A 23,726-nucleotide genomic window follows, 5' to 3' on the forward strand; every position below is an offset into this window, starting at 1 on the left:
AAAGGATTACGTCAAGGCTGTATATTGTCACCCTGCTTATTTAACTTATATCCAGAGTACATCATGAGAAACGCTGGGCTGGAAGAAGCACAAGCTGGAATCAAGATTTCTGGGAGAAATACCAATAACTTCAGATATGCAGATGACACCACACTTATAGCAGAAAGTGAAGAAGAACTGAAGAGCCTCTTGATGATAGTGAAAGAGTGAAAAAGTTGGCTTAAAACTCAACATTCAGAAAACTAAGATCATGGCATCTGGTCCCATCACTTCATGGCAAATAGATGGGCAAACAGTGGAAACAGTGATAGGCTTTATTTGGGGGGGCTCCAAAATCACTGCAGATGGTGACTGCAGCCATGAAATTAAAAGATGCTTGCTCCTTGGAAGAAAAGTTAGACCAACCTAGACAGCATATTAAAAAGCAGACATTACTTTGCCAACAAAGGCCCATCTAGTCAAAGCTATGGCTTTTCCAGTAGTCATATATGGATGTGAGAGTTGGACTATAAAGAAAGCTAGGCACTGAAGAATTGATGCTTTTGAACTGTGGTGTTGGAAAAGACTCTTGAGAGTCCCTTGGACTGTAAGGAGATCCAACCAGTCCATCCTAAAGGAAATCAGTCCTGAATATTCATTGGAAGGACTGATGATGAAGCTAAAACTCCAATACTTTGGCCACCTGATGTGAAGAACTGACTAATTTGAAAAGGGCCTGATGCTGGGAAAGATTGGGGGCAGGAGGAAAAGGGGACGACCAAGGATGAGATGGTTGGATGGCATCACTGACTCAATGGACATGAGTTTGAGTAAACTCTGGGAGTTGGTAATGGACAGGGAGGCCTGGCATGCTGTAGTCCATGGGGTCGCAAAGAGTTGGATACGACTGAGCGCCTAAACTGAACTGAGTTGGACTTAATGAGTCAATGACTAGTAAGCACTCAAATGTTAACCATTATTATTATCTCTATTTTTTTTAGAAACTGTCAAAACTATAAATATTGACCTTTGAAAAACTTAAATTGGTATAAAAGTTAATTAAAAATAAAATGAACAGCCAAACTACACAAAATCTATTACATCTTAAAACCAAAAAATATCAATTTTTAAAAAATAAAACTTAGCTGTAAAATAATGCCAAAGAAAAGTAAATGTGAGAAGAAGAATGAAAACTCACAATGGTAGGAAGTTTGTTATAATCTGGTTTGTTCCCCCAAAACCAATGGGTAAGTTTTCATTCTACAATCTATACAAAAACATTTCTCATGAAAACTTCAGTTAAACTAAATCTGGAAAAATGTAACAAACTAGAAATGTTTTACTGTGCTATATATTAAATTGTTGAAGGGATTAACAGACTAATATATGCTCTAGAAAATATTTTCTCAATCAAAATTGAATGTCACTCTAAGTCTGATTTAAATATCTATAGTCACAAAGATAGGATGAAAATGTCAAGACTGGATCAAAACAATGGGTAAAGCTACCTAGAAATAAAGCTACACACAGCATTATTAATCTGTAAACCAACAGTTGCAAAGGGACAGTACATTGACCATACATCACATTGTAATATAACAGCAGTGAATCATTTACTATTCGATACACTAGAGACAAATCAAGATATATAAATGAATGCATTTTCAAATTCTATTTTCAATTTTATTCTGTTCCTGCTTCTCATGTCTTTCAAATGTATGTATGCTTTAGTGATAGATTTCTGGCCTTAAAAGCTGTAGAACCAATTCAGATTAAACTAAAATATTAAGAAATTTCATTATGAAATTATATCAACCTTACTATCTTAGCACAGCAATGTAAGTGTCTATACTAGAGTAAGACTTAGTATTCTAATTTGATGTATATGACATTTAGTATTTGTAGATACATTAGAGTATGTTAGAGTTAGCAAGGGGCTTAGAAATAGTGTTTTTTAATGAAAACATCTTCATTTTTCCCAAGATATAAGAATTTGCCAAATTAAATAAAGCTAGTGCTCTAATCTCTACAACTCTTGTTTATTTGATCATTATATATGGCCTTTGCAGGATGTCCAAATACAGGCCTCCCCTGTTTTCGTTCAGAAACTCAGATTCCAGCGCTTCGATTTATGGCTAGGCTTCTCCTCTGGATCTGGGGCAATTACACAAAGGAGCATTCCTGGGTATCACGTGCTCAGCAAGGTTAGCAAAGCAAATCCCTTCAGCAAATCATGGGTGAATCACTCGCTGGCCGCAGCAAACGCAAACGCTTGTCAGCTTTCCACCTTGTCAGTTTCCTGGGCAGGTCCTAAAAGGCTGGACTCCTGAGCGACTGTCTTCTCTCTCCCTGCCTCCCCTGAGAAAGGAAAATAACTCAAGCAAACGAATCCCTGACTGCCACATGAAGAGAAGCTTTCTAAAGTGGAGAAATACCCATTTAGAATGAACTCATGGAAAACCCTACTTAAAATGCAGCGCTCTTTGTGTCAACAAAAAGTCTACTTGGGCAGGATAAATAGGTGAAGCCATGAATTTCCAGTCTCCCGATGCCAGACTAAATCCCACTTCTTCAAAAAGACCCTGTTATTGCTCTGTCACCCTCTTAGAACTTCGTATTTGCTTTGGATCATTATAATAACTCCTCTATGGGTGGAGAAGACCAGCCAGGGTTTAAGTAAAGCCATGACCACACTTAGTCTAGACAGTATCATCTTCACTAAAATACATGAATAAAAAGTAGCTTCTTGGAGCATAAGGCTCTAGCTTAGGGCTTAAAGAAAAAAAAATCAAAGGTATAGACACAAGAAAAAAAAGGTTATTTCTATGGAAAAACACACTGTTAAAGTATTTTTTCAAAGAATACGACAAAGTATATGTAAAAGGAGAGACGAGTTTTGTTTTGAACTGGAGGTATACGTTACCTTTTCGTAAACATAATTTCAGAGAAACAAGTATGAGATTCTATAAACCAGATACGTCCCTTTATTTCCAGACAACTCAAAAATCAGAAATATTAAATAAGTGAAATCCCTGCGTACTTAAACTGACCTCCAGGGTACAGGTAAACCTGTAGTACAAAGCAAAAAAAACCCCCAAAACCCACAAACCTATGTATAGAGGGTTGATTGCCATCTTAAACACTTTATTTCCCATTGAATGCTGTGTGTATCGGGATTGCCAGATAACATACACAATGCCAAATGAATTTCAGACAAACAGTGAATCTTTGTTAGTATAACTATGCCCGTGCAATTATTTTTATTTGCTAAATTTGGCAATCTTCATCCCTACACTTATCGTAAAGGTAGGTGTCCACATCTCCGGGCAATGACCTTTCAAGTCCTAAAACATACATGTCACTACAGAGCCCTTCTTACTTTACACAAATTGTTAATTTGTACACACAAAAATAGCCCTTTCCTTATAGGTTAGTAACCATTCAAACTCATTTACTTCATAATCAATTTAATGTGAATCTGATTAACTACAGTCAACTCAAAAAATGAATCATATAGTGGAAGATGCAGGGAATAAAATTATAAGCACAATGTCTTAAAATCAAACAAGCTTTCCCTCCCACAAAGCTGAACAGGGGTTATTTCCATATCTAAGCAACGTAATAATTGCAATATAGGGAAGTAACAACACTTAATTCAATTCAGAGTGCACAGAATACCTAATAGAAGTAATTCCTTTGCTGGGTTCACATGGAGAACATGAATAACATCACCAAAGATGTTACTCCTCTAACCCCTTCATCATAAAGTTTCCTGATTTTGCCTAATGAGACATCAGCACTCCCATAGCACTTTTCATATTTTATTTACCAAATCATATTGTCTTTATTTATTTAAATTATCTATTATGAGCTTCTAAATAATGAGGGTTCCTTGAGAACAGAATCCATATTTTCATTGACCTCTGCATCCCTACTACTTAACAAAGACCCAAATAGACATTTCATACACGTTTATTAACAAAATAAACTATTATTTACAAGCTCATACTAGAACTTAACCTAAAGAAATGTCGTGGACAGGCAGGATGTGGAACTGCCTAATTATAACTATCTTTTAACAAATATTCTTTTCAATGAGACTCAGTATTAAATTCCATTGAATTTCAAGCAATGGGCTTCCCTGGTGGCTCAGACGGTAAGGCAGTGCAGGAGACCCAGGTTCGATCCCTGGGTGGGGAAGATCCTTTGGAGAAGTGAATGGTAACCCACTCCGTATCCTTGCCTAGAGAATACCATGGACAGAGGATCCTGGCAGATGTCCATGGGGTCACAAAGAGTAGGACACGACTGAGTGACTAATACTTTCACTTTCAAGCAACACAGGTATGATTCTATTGTTACTAGGGAACCTATAAAACTCCACCCAGAAAAAAAGATATAGTTCATTTATTCATTCAATAAATATTTAGACTTTTCCAAGTGCTGGGCCCTGTTCCAGAGATGGGAAATAAGATAAAGCCTTGCGATCACTGAATTCCCATAACAATATTCCAGAAACAGATGAAGCAGCAGTGGGAGATTAGAAGGGGAGATAAATATCTTTTCCTTTCTAGGTGGACAGTCATGGGACCCAGACTAAAGGAATCGGAAGTGGTCACACGTTAAGTTGGGGAACAGCAATAAGGACTCATGACCCTGTCCACTCGCCATTTCTTTCATTTATGTCAGACACGGTCTTTCATTGTGGATCAGAAGAAAACAGAACAGGGCCCTAAATGATGCATGGTGGCCAGCTGTGCCCTGAGCATGACAGGTCCACTGGAAGGAGCTGATGAACCTTCTTAAGAGATGTTGACAAAATGGCCTATTCTATTTAAAAACTCATTTTAATAGTCAACACTATTTAATCTGGAGATATCCAGAGGGTTACCAGGGGAAAACTGTCATTTATTCTGGGGCTAGCAGGACTTTTCATACATAGGGCCTGAGGCTCAACAAATAAGATGCAGGCAACTCTGAAGTACAGATGTATCTTTGGAAAAGCAAAGGCCACTTAGAATAAAATTTACAGTCTGTTATTAGAGCTAACAGTTGCTAAACCATAACAATATCCTTATACCATGTCTTAGAAATGAAGCACCATCACAGCCACCAAATCCAGTATTGTATGTATGCTGGTGTGTAGATGAGAGGGGAACATCAGAAAGAAGAGGGAAATGGCAGGGCGGGGACAGGGGCAGAAAATACACATGCAGACAAGACCTCATGGTAATGACGATATAGTGCTGTACATTAGCCAGATCCTGTGCTAGGTGTTCTTTATAGAAATTCTCATTCTAGTGCTCATGGTCACTTAATTACAGAAAGGTCCTACTACCCCTATGTTAATTAATTCTGAAACTGAGGCTCAGAGTTCAGTCATTTTCTCAAGGCCATGAAACTAAAAAGTGAGGAGTGGGGATTCAAATTCTAAACTCTGGCCTATTTTATTCCAAAACAAAGCTCTCAAGCCCTAAGCAACAGTGATTCCCAGGGGCTACCACAATTTCTTCAGGAAACCTTTGCATCTTTTATGACCTTTAAGGATAAGGACAAATGACTGGGTAACCTTCATTCTGGACTGACAGGCATCTCAGCCAGATGTGGTCTGAATCACTCTCATCAAACCTAAAATAAGACAGAGCTTCATGTTCTGCCTGCTGTGTCCACATCTCAGAAGGAACTCTGTTAGGTTCATGCGGTATTTTTGTTTTCTGTTTCTGTTTTAAAAGTTTCTTATGAGTAAAAATATTTGAATGGATTTGGGCAACAAAAGGGTACAAAGAGCTGGTATTTGAAAGTTGTTTTTGTGTTTGACCGGGCCCAGGATTTGGGGTCTGGGCAGCGCTGTGGGGCTTCTGCGGGGACTCTCTCCTGACCACACCCATGGTGCCAACCAGCCCATGGCTGAACCAACAACGGAGGCTCTCATGAATGGCCTCCCAGGCCCTTCCTCAAAGGGGCCTTAACAGGGACACCCAGGGACCTGAGGAGACTCAGGGTAGCTCTAGTTCCTCTTCAGAGCAACAGGATGTGCAGTACGTCACCTGTGGCCAGGGAATAAGAGGCTCCTGTGTCCAGTCCCTTCCCTGACAGGACTAACTGGGAAACCTTCCCTTCTTGCTGCACAGTTCTCTACTGCAGAGTCGTGTTTTAAAAAATCATTTCTTTGAGCCTCTCCCCTATAGGCGTACCATCCCCTTTAATGGGGCAGAGTATACCTAAAGCTAATTACTCTAAAGCTGATATGAAGAAAAGTCATAATTCCTTGCTTTTATATTAATTCTAGCTCTGTGTTTTCCAATAGAAAATTCTACATGGCTGATCCACAGGAGTTATGTCCTTATCATTTGAATGTATATTTCTAAGTAGAACTCTAAATAACCTTGGAAATCAAATCAGCCAACTCCATCCTGCAGAAAGTGACCTGCCCAGAATCACCCAGACAGTTAATAACAAGAGTCAGGATTAGATTCCAGAGGCATCCTACCTCAATGAATGTAAGTGGGGAAACATATACACACACGGGAAAATATAAACAATAAAAACCAAGATAAATGAGAAACTAATACAATGCTCTCCTTAATAAAGCAAACAGGAGGGTAATATGTGTAAAAACTATATGATGTGCCAGTAATTCAGTTTCCAATGACTCTTGTTAACACTTCATTTCAGAGATCACCAGTTGTTTATAATAAAGCCAAATTCAAGAGGACCCTTTCTGTGGGTTCCAGGTACCTTTATAGCCACACTGTTTACACCTAACCCTGGGTAGCCACATAAATACATGCTGATGTTCACAAGCAAGAAAATGATGGAAAGTGTGGGTGGAACTGAACAAGCTGGAGGCCTCGGCAGGGGGAACAGCACCTAACTGGGAGTGAGCCCACTTCTTGGTTTGAGCCACCAGCTAACACAGACTTAAATTTCTCAATTAACTTGGGAGCTTCAGTCTCTTTATTTGTAAGATTAGGAAGTTGGATAGTGTGATTTTTTAAAAGACATAGTGTGATTTTTGTTTTCAACTCTGCTGCTGCTGCTGCTAAGTCGCTTCGGTTGTGTCCAACTCTGTGTGACCCCATAGACGGCAGCCCACCAGGCTCCCCCATTCCTGGGATTCTCCAGGCAAGAGCACTGGAGTGGGTTGCCATTTCCTTCTCCAATGCATGAACGTGAAAAGTGAAAGTGAAGTCACTCAGTCTTAATTCTAAATCTGGACAGTCCTTGCTATATTAAAAAAGAAAAAAAAAAAAAAGAAGTTGTTCTTTACTATCCTTACACAGTGGAACAAGTCCACTGTCAAGCTCTACATTTAAAAAGCCAAAAGAAAACCTAAAAGGAATATAAACAAACAGAAAGCACGGTCTGGAAAGAGGGCCACCGTAGTCTGGCTTGACCAGACTAGTCTCGGTTTCTGCCTGTTGTCCCGGTGTCCCAGTTACTGCCTCTTCTCACTACCAAAAGGGTCACAGTTTGGACGATAAATTATATGGTTACCCCTACAAAGAACTGGTATTCTTTATCTCAGGGGCTCCTGCAGTGCCTCTGAGCACCTAAAGGCTGAAACTCAAACTCCTTAGTATGTTATGCTGACTCTGAGTCAAAAATCTATCCAGTATACCCACCACATGGTAATCACACCCAACTACTTCCAGTTTCCCAGAGGGGAGTTTTTGCTGAGCTTCTCCTCGACCCCCACCTTATAGGAAGACAAACTCCTCCACATACATCAAGATTGAACTCAACGCTGCCTCCTCTGGGAGCCCTCCTTTCCCTCCACTCTGCCCAGATATCAACTAGCATGTGGGTCCCACTGCTTTTGCAACTCTTTCTTAGTCTCCTCTAATACACTGTAAGCTCAGTAAAGAATGGATTATAAAAGCAAAAATAAACAAGTAGGATTACATCAAACTAAAAAGGAGGACTACATTAAACTAAAATGCTTCTGCGCAGCAAAGGAAACCATCAACAATACAAAAAGACAACCTACTGAATGGTAGAAAGAAAAAGAAAGAAAGTGAAGTCGCTCAGTCATGTCCGACTCTTTGCGACCCCGGAGACTGTAGCCTTCCAGGTTCCTCCATCCATGGGATTCTCCAGGCAAGAATACTGGAGTGGGTTGCCATTTCCTTCTCCAGGGGATCTTCCTGATCCAGGGATCGAACCTGGGTCTCCTGCATTACAGGTAGACACTTAACCCTCTGAGCCAACAGGGGTGAAAACATTTTACTGAATGGTAGAAGATACTTGCAAATTATAAATCTGATAAGGAGTGAATACCCAAAATATATAAAAAATACTCACACAACTCAACAACAACAAAGTCTGATTTAAAAATGGGCAGAGGAGCTGAACAGACATTCTTCCAGAAGACAGATAGTCAACAGACACATGAAAAGATGTTCAGATCACTAATTATTAGAGAAATGCAAATCAAAACCACAATAAGATATTACCTCTTGCCTGTTAGAGTGACTATTATCAAAAAGAAAGAAATAACAAGTATTGGAGAAGATGTGGAGAAAAGGGAACTCTCCTACACTGTTGGTGGGAATGGAAATTGGTACAGTCACTATGAAAAACAGTGTGGAGATTCCTCAAAAAATTAAAAGTATAATACCATATGATGCAGTTATCCAACTCTGGGGTATTTATCCAAAGAATAAAAAGACACTAATTTTAAAAGATATATATACCTCTATGTTCAATACAACATTATTTACATAGCCAAGATATGAAAACAATCCAAGTGCCCATCAACAGATGACTGGATAAAGAAGATGTAGTATCAGACACAATGGAATACTCAGTTCAGTTCAGTTCAGTCGCTCAGTCGTGTCCGACTATTTGCAACCCCATGAATCGCAGCACATCAGGCCTCCCTGTCCATCACCAACTCCTGGAGTTCACTGAGACTCACGTCCATCAAGTCAGTAATGCCATCCAGCCATCTCATCTTCTGTCATCCCCTTCTCCTCCTGCCCCCAATCCCTCCCAGCATCAGAGTCTTTTCCAATGAGTCAACTCTTCGCATGAGGTGGCCAAAGTACTGGAGTTTCTCAGCTTTAGCAGCATTCCTTCCAAAGAAACCCCAGGGCTGATCTCCTTTAGAATGGATTGGTTGGATCTCCTTGCAGTCCAAGGGACTCTCAAGAGTCTTCTCCAACACCACAGTTCAAAAGCACCAATTCTTCAGGGCTCAGCTTTCTTCACAGTACAACTCTCGCATCCATACATGACCACGGGAAAAACCATAGCCTCAACTAGACAGACCTTTGTTGGCAAAGTGATGTCTCTGCTTTTGAATATGCTATCTAGGTTGGTCATAACTTTCCTTCCAAGGAGTTAAGCGTCTTTTAATTTCATGGCTGCAGTCACCATCTGCAGTGATTTTGGAGCCCAAAAAAATAAAGTCTGACACTGTTTCCACTGTTTCCCCATCTATTTCCCATGAAGTGATGGGACCAGATGCCATGATCTTCGTTTTGTGAATGTTGAGCTTTAAGCCAACTTTTTCACTCTCCACTTTCACTTTCATCAAGAGGCTTTTTAAGTTCCTCTTCATTTTCTGCCATAAGGGTGGTGTCATCTGCATATCTAAGGTTATTGATACTTCTCCCGGCAATCTTGATTCTAGCTTGTGCTTCTTCCAGCCTAGCGTTTCTCATGATGTACTCTGCATATAAGTTAAATAAGCAGGGTGACAATATACAGCCTTGACGTAATCCTTTTCCTATTTGGAACCAGTCTGTTGTTCCATGTCCAGATCTAACTTTTGCTTCCTGGCCTGCATACAGGTTTCTCAAGAGGCAGGTCAGGTGGTCTGGTATTCCCATCTCTTTCAGAATTTTCCTACTCAGCTATAAAAAAGATGAAATTTTGTCATTTACAACATGGATGGACCTTTGAGTGTATTATTCTAAGTGGAGTAAGCCAGAGAGAGACAAATATATGATTTCACTTATTGTGGAATTAAAGTAATGGTTACCAGAGGGGAAGGATTAGGGAGGAGGGTGAAATGGATGAGAGAGATCAAAAGTATGGTGATAGATGGAAACTAAAAGTTTGGAAGTGAGCATGCTGTAGAAATATACTGTTGTACACATGAAACTTACATAATATTATAAACCAATGCTGTCTCAATTTTTTAAAAATGGTGTTTACCTTATTCATCTTTTTATCCCTTAGTACATATTTAACAACTCAACAATATGTTTGTTGAATTAAATTGAACACAGAAGTACATAATGATTTGCTTATAAGGTATTTGCTGAATTATCTTTCATCACAGTAACAAGAAAACAATGTGCTCTCCTTGGTGTAAGGCACAGGGTCCATCAGTAATAAGCAGTCGTCTAGCTTCAGTGGTGATCATTTCAAGCCAGAAGGGATCCAACTAGAAAAACAGTGTCTCTCTCTTCTTCCCTGAAGAGACAGGCTCCACCTGGATTTATTTTGCTTTATGTTCCTCACTCTCTCCCACGATTACAATGCAAAAACCTCTACACCATAACCATTATTTTCTCTTTCCAAATCCTGGTTTCCCTCTTCTCTAATTATCCCCAACAGACGTGTCCCCATCACAAAGAACACAGCAAGAAAGGCAAGGACTTATAACTCAAGATAGACTGTGGTCAAATAAGGAAGAACTTGACTGCCATTCTGAATCAACTGTGGAACAGACTCAAAAGGAATTCTTGGTAAAATGTCAAGTGGGGAGAATTCAAGCCTGGGGAAAGGATAACATGACCTCATGCTAGGACAATGAACCTTCACGTTAACTACACCTTGAACTAAACACTCCCTCAATCAGAAGCAGTCAGTGCCTGGCGCTCCAACACCAAACAATGAAAAAGAGCCTATGAGATGAGAGTCGTAAGCATCATCATCAGAAGAAAAAGGAGGAAAGGCATGCTCCCTGAAAGTTTTCTTCTACCCAGGACATAGAGCACAGGCAACTAGGCAGTATCAAGAGAAACAAACGGGATTACAATGTTTCAATTTACCTGCACAGTGCTGCTCAAGCCTTGTATCGCCATCTAGCATGTTCCAGGAGTTGTTGGTATTACAGAGGCAGGAATAGAATGGAGGTGAAAAACACGTGGGCTCTGGAAACAGACTGCCTGAAAATATCCTAGTCCCTGTACTTAAGGAGCTGTGTGACCTTGGGCAAATTACCTAATGTCCCTGTGCCTCGGTTTTCACGTCTGGAAAATGAAGCTAACAAATAAGATAATGGTACCGGGAAAACTCTCAGGGATGCTCTTTACAAAAAGTCATTTCTAAGGCACAGTATAGCTTGGCACCCGATTTAAATGGTCTATGTGTTTTACAAATGAAACTATTAAGATCCTATACTCACTCAAGAGCAGCTTATACACAACCTTGTGCTTCAAAACTGCTCCTGGTATTGCCATCATAAATCTCAAAGACCCTTTTATTTTATGTTGACTCCTAGAAATTTGACTTGTCGACCAACAAATCCTTTTAACTGAAGGATAAATAACCAATAAACATTGGTTTATTGAACTGAATAAGTCTAAAAGCCAGAGGTCACTCTGACATGGTGAAATACAAACCAAAGGTTTGACACAGTTAAATCAAACCATAGTCATCACCAGAATAAATGAATAAGGTAAGCATTATTTATTGAGCAGCCACTGTGGTCACTTTCCTAGCTGTAGTAAATATTTGATGGGAAGGCATAAATTGTGACAGGGATGTAACCAGTCTTGGCTTCTGCCACACGACTGAACAAAGGGCATCACTTAGTACATTCACTCTGGCTTCTTCTGGTCCTCAGTTTTGAAGGCTCAGAAATTTGGTTTTGTCACCACATTCATTTATTCAACAGTTACTTGACAAGCACCTACTTTGCACCAGATCCTACAAGAGGAAATGTGGAGAAAGTGGATAACACATCATTACAATCCCTGCCCAAAGTTGCAAAGTTGACAATTTGGCAGAGAAGACATATTAAAAACCCAAACGTGTACTACAAAGATACCTGATTGTCAATAACCTAATTTACAATGAGAAGAGCTTCAAGTAGACTAGAAGTTTTGTTCCTACAGACCAACTCATCTCTTGCCAATCATGACTACATAAAATTCAAGCAGGGGAGTATGTTGTGTGAATGGGATCCAGGCACCACATTGATAAAAACCCCAGAATGTTTAGGGTTATGACTTACCTATTCTCCCATTCTTGCCCCTTTTCTCCAGAAGTCTAAAGTCCACTTTTCAAATTTCTCCTTCTTCTACTACAATCCCATACATTATCTTGTCTCACCAAATTTCTTCACCTATCACCCTGATTGACATTTTCCATGTTCTAAAACTCCCTCCATCATACACCTATAGAAATAGTGCCACTTATTTCAGAGGCAGCCACATATATTCAATCTTTGTTGAGTTCACCAGTTTAACCTTAGAGGGTAGCGTGGTATCTGTTACTTTCACATTAGGGGTTGGTGCGGTGGGGCAGAAGGGCCACTTAGGACCATTGTGCCCTGAAACTGCTGCTTCATAAATCCTCAAAGTAGTTCTCATTTAACCTGCAAAATCACCCAATCAGGCCCAAAAGTTAACTTTATATGCATCATTGAGCATATTACACACTGGAAAATGCTAGGCATTATACAAAGGTCAAAATTAAAGCAAGAACTTGGCAGGTTCATAGTCCAAGTTCAGGAGTTATTTTCTGTTGGTCGTTCTATGAACTATGAGCAGTACTTGAGATAATAGTAGAAAAAGTGCATGCATATGAAAAGTTTCAACCAACACTCAGATCAGCAGTAAACGAATACCTGAGTCAATACAGAAGTGAAATATTTCATGTTATTTAATAATAATAATAATAAAACACCATCTATGGTAAATAAAGACATGTTTCATCCCTACCATGGAGAATGTATATCTGTAGCACAGGAAAGCACAGGCTTTTGTTGATAATTAAACATAGATGGAAACCATTTTTGTACTTCAACTGAACTTTGTTTGATGGATAATCTCACATCCGAGGTGACGGGGGCCTCGGTAGGTCATGTGTACCACCTACGTGTGCCAGTTAGTCATAGTGTCGGGCCTTTACTTGTGTCGACAATCCCAAGACCTGGTCTTTATCCTGGGAGCCATAATTAGGGCTCTCTTTCCCATAGCTAAAATTAACATAGCTCCCAGCATTTCAGAGGATCCACATAATCCCAGGTTCCATCCACTCAACCCTGCTTTACAAACTGGAATAAAGGGCAATAGAGGAACTTGCCACTGAATTTTCATGGAGAAAGATGAAATGCTTAATATTTAAAAAAAAAATTTTAATGTGATGAAACAGCAACTTGAATACAGTCTATGGAGAAAATGTAATTACAGAGGGTAATTATTTAAAATGCTTAGTGGATGAACTTTTAAAATAGGCCCCCCAAGTTCCAAAAGAAATATTCTGTGTGTTTCTTCATAGACACATTTCCAGGAGTCAACACAAGGCCTGGAAGTTATGAGGTGTTCTTTAACTCTTTTCTGAAAACATAAATGAATAAATATATTCCTGTGGATCACTAACCATGAATTTTTCATCCAGGAAAAATAATAGTTATTTAAAGACAAAAATTATTCCAGTATACATCACATAAAAGAATAAAACCTTGTTTTTCACCTTGAAAGATGAATTAACTTTCACCACTAAAAACAGGCTCAATGGACATGAGTTTGAGCAGACCCTGGGAGATAGATAGTGAAGGACAGGGAAGCCTGGCATGCTGCAGTTCATGGGGTCGCAAAGAGTCGGACATGACTTAGCAACTAAACAATAACAATGAAAAACAGACAATTAATGGGAAAAAAATTAGTTTTCATAAAGATGACTGTCACAGATGGCATTAATTCTAAACAATTTTGTGCAATAAATATATAAAAATCTTGGTATACTTACCTATATGCATGCAGTAGCAATGACTGAATGTGAAAGGTGTTTTATTAGGAAATAGACTCATAAAAATGACTATATATGAAAGAATATTCATAAGAAACTAAAAATCTTTCTGGGAATTTGTAATAAACAGACGATAGACAAAAGTTCCATAATTTGGGTTGTAATAAAACCTTTCAAAAGCAGGTGTTTGTCAATACTTGATAGCCAAACTTGTTAATAAGATCTTCCCCATCATCATCATTTGTATCACATCACTAAGACATTACTTCCCTGAGACCAATTCTGTAATTCTAGGAAGACTGGGATGCTGACTTTATCATAAACATTTGCTATAAAGATGCCTGGTCCCCTTGTAATTCCTGCATGGAATGCTCACACCTCATGGATGTTCACACTGTTGTTTTTATCACAACCATAAACTGATCTGGTTTGTTTACGGTAACTCACCAAGCACAATGACCACGGTCTTCAGAAGACTCATCATGGTATCCCGATTCCGTCGGGGTCCAGAACTATGCCGAGACATCCTCATAGTCCTCTGGCGAACATAGCCAAAGATATGAGCATAGAGAACCACCATGACAACAAAGGTCACCAAGTTGAAAATGGCCCAGAAGACCAAGTAAGAGTCACTGTAGAGGGGTGCCATGTTGGAACAATTTTCAATATCACAGATGCAGTTCCAACCCACACTGGGTATAGCCCCCATAACAATGGCCATGGTCCAGATGACCACAATCACCACCACCACTCGCCGATTGCTCATCCGCGTGTGGAGCTGCATACGGAAAACTGTAATGTGCCTCTCAATTGCAATGGCCAGGAGGTTGGCCACGGAAGCCGTCAGGCTGGTGTCAATGAGGCCCTGACGCAGGAGCCACGTGCTGACAGTCAGTCTCCGAGTATTGGGCCCTGTGTTGAACATTAGGTAGAAGTAGGCCAACCCAGCAAAGAAGTCCGCAGCAGCCAGATTCGCCATAAGATAATAAATAGGAAAGTGGAAGCGGCGGTTGACATAGATCGCCACCATGACCAGGAGGTTGGCCAACATGATGAAGATACAGACGGTGATTCCAAGCCCCATCACCAGCTTGCTGACTGTGTTCCATTCTGTGGCAAGATACTTTCCACTCCGGTTATAAAAGAAGGCAATGGACTCATTGTAGAAGCACTGCGGCTCATTCATGGCTGTGAACTAAAAGAGAAAGGAAGAAAGATGAGAAAAAGCGAAAAACCACAGATCCAAATCTAAAGATGTATAGATAAAGCAAGGCTTCTATGGTAAATGTGGCCCCCAAAAAGCCATAAGCAAAGAATCTGAAAATCTGACTCTGTGTAATGTTCTATGATTATGCTGAAACCCCAAGATTTCTTACAGTGTTACTGTCCTCAAGATTAAAGAGAGTTGGAGTTAAATAAATGACAAGGTCTGTGCTTGGTGGTTGCACATCAATGAAGTCTACTAGAAAAGCCACATGACCCAGAAATCGTGCTTAAAATACATGAGACAGATGAGAATTTTGCAAGAGTGTTGCAACTGGAATATTTATCATAGTGCAATCTATTTTGACCTGTTATTTAGGGAATCTGTAAACACAGTTGGTTTATAGATAGGGTATTATTGCCCTATTATTCTGCATTTCTGTTCTCACATAGCATGTTCAATCTGTGTCAGGCATCTTGTAACGTTAAGTCCCCACAGGAACTATCAGTGCCAACATTTCAAAGAGGTCACTATGCATCAAAGCTTCTTTGCCCAAAGCCAGCGTTTGCTGTTCAACATTCCTGTGGTCAGCACTGTCTATCCCCACAACTACTTACCCCAGAATAGCATTCATCAATGCATCTATGTTTGAGAACTTTTTTCTTTTTGGAGGACATAAGAAATATATTAACTAGTGTAACCTTCAAAGAGCAGTTGCTATTTGGACACTTTTCTAAAGTATATCTTTTAAAATGATAATGAGTGATTCAGTTCAGTTCAGTTGCTCAGTCGCGTCTGAATCTTTGCGACCCCATGAACCACAGCACGCCAGGCCTCCCTGTCCATCACCAACTCCTGGAGTCCACCCAAACCCATGTCCATTGTGTCGGTGATGCCATCCAACCATCTCATCCTCCGTCATCCCCTTCTCCTCTTGCTCTCAATCTTTCCCACCATCAGGGTCTTTTCAAATGAGTCAGGTCTTCGCATCAGGTGGCCAAAGTATTGGAGTTTCAGCTTCAATATCAGTCCTTCCAATGAACACCCAGGACTGATGTCCTAATGTTTTATTATGTGTTTTCTTATTTTTAACATCCTCAATTGGAATATATTTCCTTATTAACTACTTCAACTCTTAATTGAATCCAAAAAGTATTGAGGAGGTTTGTAACAGAATGATATAGGCAGTCAATAAAACTATTACAATAAAATTAGAGAGTAAGAAGTAACATGAAGGAGAAACTAGAAAATTACACACCAAATCAACTTACCTAAAGACTTAAGTTTACCTGTGACTCCTAAAATTGGAGAATAATTTTTGAAGACAGCTCACAACTAACCTTTTTATCTTGCAATGCATTTGATAAATAATCTAGCAAATACAAATTTTTTAAAGCAAATATAGTTTTAACCACTAGTTTTGATCAAATATTCTACTGAATATCTGTGGATTGTGCATAAATGTTTACCAATCACAGAAACCTCCAAAAAAGTGAGATTCTTCTTGAAGGGTTAGTCTCTTGACTTGTTCAGACATCTAGGGTCTCTTTCCTCATTTATACTTAATGGACTTTAGATCATGCTTCTATAATCATCACTTACTATGCTGTATAATTATTTATCACCTTGTTTCTTAAAAAGATGACACTCCACAGGGAGAGTGGGGACCTTGCCTTACACATCTTGGTATTTCATGTACCTTCCAAAGAGAACCCCTCATTGGGGATCTGAGAATTTATGTTTCATTCCACTTCAAATCTTGCCATTACTCTGGGTAACTCATCTAATTTTCTAGCTTCTCAGTTTCTTGATCTCATCACTCATGCCCTTCTATTCCTGTAACTCAGCTGCCCACTCCCCTGGTCATACCCTGAACTTTGTAATTGTTCAAAACTGTCTCCCTTTGGAAATAATCAATTGATACATTCAATATTCTTTACATTTGGATTACTTTTCCCATTCTTTCCAATTTATACATTCTATTCCCTCACTTCCCATTCTTCCCAATTTCTCATTTGATCCCCGATACAGCAGTTTTTTGAAGCCATCTATTTCCTTAAGCATCCTACTATTTCCCAGTAAATTACCTATCTTACCCCCTTTCTTTATCCATCTCAGGTTCCACAGTATATCATTTCAACCACTTTTTTTGCTAACACAGGAACATATTCTCTTCTTGAAGACTCTGAGGTCAGGTTTCCTTCAGAATTTAAACATTTTCTGGTTTTGTTTTTGCTTTTGGCCACTAAGATGTCGATCGTAGTCCCCCAACCAAAGATGAAACCCGCACCCCCTGCAATGGAAGTACAGAATCTCAGTCACTGGATTGCCAGGGAAGTTCCCCCGAATTTGCTGGTTTTAAGCACAGTTATAGAGGACATAATCCTTATCTGATATAACAGCACCATCAAAATTTGGGGCAGCACTCCATAATGATACACATTAATTTCTAAAATAAAACATGAATGTTGAGCTGTGTGCTTAGTCACTCAGCCATGTCTGACTCTTTGAGACCCCCTGGACTGTATTCTGCAAGGCTCCTCTCTCCATGGAATTTTCCAGGCAAGAATATTGGACTGGGTTGCCATTTCTTACACCAGGGGATCTTCCCAACACAGGGATCGAACCACATCTCTTGTGTCTCCTGCATTGGCAGGCGAATTCTTTACCACTTGCGCCACCTTGGAAGCCCTAAAATATGAGTATATACACTAAAATTGATAAATAAAGGTTATAAGTAGCCTCATATTGATTCATTCAGAGCAAATTTTGCCATTTATTTAAGAAAAAAAATCTTCCATTTTCAGACCTTCTTGAATTTTACAATTTCAAGTTAGGAAGCAAGACCTTTATCTTTTAATCGACTTGCTCCACTGTACTTCTGTAACCATTTCTTAGAATAACATCAGTCTTGGATGAATACAACTGTTTCCTGTAGTGGTAAAGAACCCACCTGACATTGCAGGAAACAAGAGATGCGGGTTCGATTCCTGGGTTGGGAAGATCCCCTGGAGAAGGACATGGCAACCCACTCCAGTATTCTTGCCTGGAGAATCCCATGAACAGAGGAGCCTGGTGGACTATAGTCCATGGGGTTGCAAAGAGTCAGACATGACTGAGCAACTGACACTACTCCATACTTATGTCAAAGCTTCTGAGAAATGTTAGAGGAAATCTGAAACGCCTGGCGGGCTTCCCAGATAGCTCAGTTGGTAAAGAATCCACCTGCAATGCAAGAGACCTCGGTTCAGTTCCTGGGTTGGGAAGATCCGCTGCAGAATGCATAGGCTACACACTCCAGTATTCCTGGGCTTCCCTTGTGGCTCAGGTGGTAAAGAATCAGCCTCAGTTGAGACTCTAATGCCATAAGAAATCTGATTTTCTCCCTAATTATTATTCTGTGTCTTCTTCACAGTAACTATTTTAAACTTTTCTATTATTCTCTCGAGTCCCACCTTCCATCTCTCCTCAGCAGTTGCCAAAAGGGGAAACTTATTGGAACTCTTACCTTTAAAATTACTACTCAAGAATCTCTCCTTCCTTCTCCTTCTGTTACAATGGAAAAGGCATACCCTTTGTCTCCAAGTGTTCTGAATCCCATCCATCCCTACTATTTCCAGAACCTTGTTCTATAAACTGCTTCCTTTCTCTTCTTCAGATCTTCAGTTCCCCCCCTCACTCATTCTTCTCCCCCATGAATCTTTCCTATCTATAATCAAGCTGGTTTAATCTCTACCAAAGACAGAAAGAAAGCCTTACAATAACTTCATGTTCACTTCCAGGTTTGATGATTCCTTCCCCTTCATGGCCAATTGCTCTCTTTTGTGTCTCACTGGCCACACACTGGTTTCTCAATTACCTGTCATATGGCTTCTCCTCCTACCCCTCCATGAAAACCACTCTAGCCAATCCTTGAGTTTCACATAACTTCCCAAAGTCACACCAATCTGGTAGCTGGTCCAGTGGAAACTTTTCAGTCCTCACCACACTAACCCCTCAGAGCATTAGACACATGACTGGAAGCTTCTTTTTAATAAAATCCTCTTTCTTTGACTTTCGTGACATCATATTCTCCTGGGCGCTGATCTCTGTCTTGGGCTGGTCCTCCACAGTCATTTCCAAGACTCCCAATCCTCTGTGCAATGTTACTATTTCTACCCTATATTCTCCTTTAACACACTTGTACTCATTTTTCAAAAATGCCCTCCAAGATTTCAGTTATCTTATATATCTCAAATATTTCCATGCCCAGTCATTCAGTCGTGTCCAACTCTTTGTGACGCCAAGGACTGTAGCCTGCCAGGCTCCTCTATCCATGGTGTTTTCAGGCAAGAATACCGGAACTTCTCCAGGGGATGTCCCGACCCAGGGATCAAACCAACATTTCCTGCATCTCCTGGATTGGCAGGCTGATTCTTTACCACTCACCCATCTGAGGAGCCCAAATATTCCCATACCTATACATTTAACCCCTATTCCTTTCCTGTGCTTTAAGTAAATATCAAATTTCCCACCATTATCTCTGACTATCACATACTCTCTGTGTTCAAAACCAAGCTCAAACTTAAAATCTTCCCCAGCTTGTTCCTCCTGTGGTCTCTATTGCCAAGGCTGCTGCTGCTAAGTTGCTTCAGTCGTGTCCAACTCTGTGCGACCCCACAGACGGCAGCCCACCAGGCTCCGCCGTCCCTGGGATTCTCCAGGCAAGAACACTGGAGTGGGTTGCCATTTCCTTCTCCAATGCATGCATGCATGCTAAGTCGCTTCAGTCGTGTCTGACTCTGTGCGACCCTATGCTAGAGAACCACTAGCTTTCCAGTGGCCTGAGTGCTATACCTGGGAAATTCCTTTTTCTCTCATCCTCATCATTCAATCAGTAACCACATCCTATAAATTCTTCCCCAGTATCGGTTCTCTTGCCTGGAGAATCCCAGGGACAGAGGAGCCTGGTGGGCTGCCGTCTATGGGATCGCACAGAGTCGGACATGATTGAAGCAACTTAGCAGCAGCAGCAGCAGTGTCTGTTCAACCTGTTTACTATTCCACCCTCACGGCAACCAGCAACACTACTGTGCCAGTTTCCCAGGTGTTCTTTCTCCCTAGCACTAATCTCTTCTCTAGTGATCTTTCTAAAAGACAAAATTGCTCACACTGTTCCTCTACTGAAAGTGTTTCAGTGGCTTACAAGAGCACATAAGTTAAAGATCTAAACTCTTCAACCACTTTATCAGACCTCTCTTGCCTCTCCTGCCTCAACTCAAGTTATTAATGACTTCAAGCTCTCTGCTTCACCTGTTTAATGTAATCTCTTTCACCTCTGGTTCTCAGCATCACCGAGAATGGAAGTTTTCTGCATCAGCATCCAGAGCATTTGTAAAACACAGCTTGATGGCCACATCCCAAGAATTTCTGATTTAGCAGAGCTGAGATGGGGCCCAGGTGATACTGACGCTGCTCGTCTCAGGACCACACTTTGAGTACCACTGGCCTAGAACAATCTTTCCCCCAGTTTCACCTTATACTCATTCTTCATGTACCAGTTGAATACTATTCTTTCTAGTTGTTCTCCCAAGATCTTCCCACGTCTTGGCAAGGTGCTTCCTCCACAGTTCCCTGCATCTCACCTGTAACAACACACAATGTACAATAACTGCTTATCTACTGACACCTCCCCACACTGGACTAAATATCATGAGGGCAGAGGGTCTAGCTTTCTTGTTAATTGTTGTATAGCATCCAACTATCAGACTAGATGCTAAATACATATTGATTGCTTTAATAAACTAAAGCTAATTTCAAAAATGTTTACATTTCAAGAGTTTCTGCAAAGGATATTTTTTAAAATGTAAATATAAATGTTGTATTTCATAGCATTCACATTTCTGAATGCCAACTGCCAACAAAGTCAAGCAGTGATATATACAGCTTCATTGCTTTTCCCACATAGAAAAACTGTATCATTAATAATTACAATATAAAGTATAAATTGTCTTTTTAAGCCACAGTACACTAAGATAAATAAAACTGACAAATTTCTTCTAAAGGCATCCAGTGTTTACTTAGCAATGGCATGTGACCTGGTTTTATGCCATCTCTTATCTCTTATAAAAATTGAGTAGTGATATCATAAAAAACATACCATATTTAATGACATAAGTTACATGATTTGTTTGAACCTTGGTTTTATCATCTGTTAAATCAGAAAATTGGACTAAATTATACAAAGGTCTATTTCAGATTTTAAATTCTATTCCAAGAATATTCTGGATAAGAATTCAATATTTAATAAAATCACCAGCTAAATAGTAAAGCAATAGAAAATATACTAGGAATTAAAAATAACAAAGGTCAATAACTCCTGTGGAGGAGATGACAAACCCACTCCAGTACTCTTGCCTGGAGAATCTCATGAACAGAAGAGCCTGGAGGGCTACAATCCATAGGGTCGCAAAGAACTGGATATGACTGAAGCAGCTTAGCAAGATAATGCCAGAGGAAAAAACTGGAATTTTAGCTAGATTTAGTACAATAGAACTGAATTGAAAGAAGCATTAAATCTTTTCTCCTATCATCTACAAAAATCAGCAGATCTAGAGAATAAGCAAAAGAGACTTTGGTAGCATCTTCAACGGTATTCAGAAAGGTAGTGTGAAAGTACTTATTTACTTTTTCAGGACCTGATGGATGTAAGCAGAAATGCACATCAAGCTCTGGGAGTATCCAATTCAACTATGCCTGGGTGGACTATAAGCCATTAAGGTAGTCATGGTTACAAGGATAAAGCAAACAGGAAAAAAATTAGCAAACACAACGGGGAGAAAGCAACTCAGAGGAGACGGCCATATGACACAGAATGCCTCCCCTTGAAGCAGATACAAGAAAAAAAAAAAGGGGGAGTGGTGGGCAGAGGGAGAAGGGGTTAAATGCCAGGATTTGTATTTCTAATTTGTATTCTCAAAGTGCTTTGTTAGGATACAAGCACTGAAAATAGAGAAAGTCATTGTAAAGACAGAAAAAAAATATTTCAGAAAAAACTCCACAGAAATTATATTAGCTTCCTATTACTAACATAACAAATTGCCACAAATTTTGTAGCTTCAAGAGACAAATTTATTATCTTATAGTCCAGGAGGTCAGAAGTCCAAAGTGGGTCTCACTGGGCTAAATCAAGGTGTTGGCAGGACTGTGTTCCTTTCCAGAGGCTCTAGAGAATTTTTTCATGTCTTTTCCAATTTGGAGAGATGGCCCACATTCCTTGTCTCCTGGCCCCATTCCAGCTTCAAAGCCAATAATGACCAGTCAAGTCAAGCCCTTTTCACACTGACATTATTCTAACACTGATACTTCTTTCTCGATCTTCCACATTTAAAGATTCTTGTCCACCCAGATAACCTAGGATAATCTCCCCAACACAAAATATGGAGCTTCATCACATATGAAAAGTCCCCTTTGCCATGTAAAGTAGCATATTCACTGGTTCCGGGATTAAGTACACAGTGGACATCATCAGAACTCCAACAGTGTGGCCACGAAAGGGATGAAAAGCCATTTCTGAATTAAAAGCAGTAATTCAGGCACTGAAATGAAGTGTAAAAATTTCAGAAAACTGAAATGACAAGCAGAAAACATACTTAGGAAAGTTACTCAGTGCTCAGAGAAGGTCTGAGATAAGATTAAAAGGAAAGAAGGCACATACAGGAAAAAATTCCTAACGTAACTACTCTTCCAGCTAAGACTAGGACAAAGCTTAAGTAACACAGCTTGACGTATATGAAAAGTTACTGCTTAAAAAGAAAGACCTCAAGTTACTGATGCAAGTTTACATAAACTACAAAGGAATTAATTAAAATCAACTAAAATTCAGATATAGCTAGGTTAGATTTTGGAATCTCAGGGTTAAAATTCTAAATTCTAAAAATACAAAAAGTAAACAAAAAGCAAACAAATATGGAGAGAAAGAGAGAAAATACAGTATTTCCAAACTTCTGCTGTAGAATTTCAAAGGACAGAATACAACCAATTAAAATCTCCATTACTTCAACTGTACTTCAATTTGGAAAAAAAAATCTCCATTACATGGAGACAGAGTTTGAGATCCATAAAATTCTACAACCACCTATACTTAAATTCTCATAAGGGGATAATAAAGAACAGTCCCGAGATGTGGGAGCTCAGAACGATCAACATACACATTTCCTTCCTAAAGAAAATATAAATGCAAGTAAGCCATGAAAAAAGTAAAAATAAAAACCACAATAGAGGGGAGGAATCCCCGCGCGGTGTGCGGCTGGAAGTGGGTACTGTCGCTCCATAGGTCTCGGGACCGAGAGCTGAGGGCACGATGGTGCCCAGCTGCAAAACTGAGTTACGCAATGAGAACACTTTCTAACACCATACACAAAAATAAACTCAAAATGGATTAAAGATCTCAACGTAAGACCAGAAACTATAAAACTCCTAGAGGAGAACATAGGCAAAACACTCTCTGACATACATCATAGCAGGATCCTCTATGACCCACCTCCCAGAATATTGGAAATAAAAGCAAAAATAAACAAATGGGACCTAATTAACCTTAAAAGCTTCTGCACATCAAAGGAAACTATTAGCA

At 39.7% G+C, this 23,726-nt stretch overlaps 1 protein-coding gene across 10 annotated transcripts in view; it reads right to left on the reverse strand.

The window, feature by feature from the left end:
• Window positions 1-23,726, reverse strand: part of LPAR1 (lysophosphatidic acid receptor 1) — a 168,789-nt gene that overhangs the window by 53,272 nt on the left and 91,791 nt on the right. For 8 of the 10 annotated variants that reach the window (XM_055579307.1, XM_055579306.1, XM_055579301.1 and 5 more), the window contains one exon: window positions 14,359-15,106. In XM_055579307.1, coding sequence (XP_055435282.1) covers window positions 14,359-15,097 — 739 coding nt within the window. In that variant the 5' untranslated portion in view covers window positions 15,098-15,106. Of the gene's footprint in view, window positions 1-14,358; window positions 15,107-17,202; window positions 17,409-23,726 lie in introns of all 10 variants that reach the window. The other 2 variants (XM_055579305.1, XM_055579303.1) reach the window with 2 other exon arrangements.

The sequence above is a fragment of the Bubalus kerabau genome, chromosome 4 (assembly GCF_029407905.1).
Source record: "Bubalus kerabau isolate K-KA32 ecotype Philippines breed swamp buffalo chromosome 4, PCC_UOA_SB_1v2, whole genome shotgun sequence".
Lineage (NCBI taxonomy): Eukaryota > Metazoa > Chordata > Mammalia > Artiodactyla > Bovidae > Bubalus > Bubalus kerabau.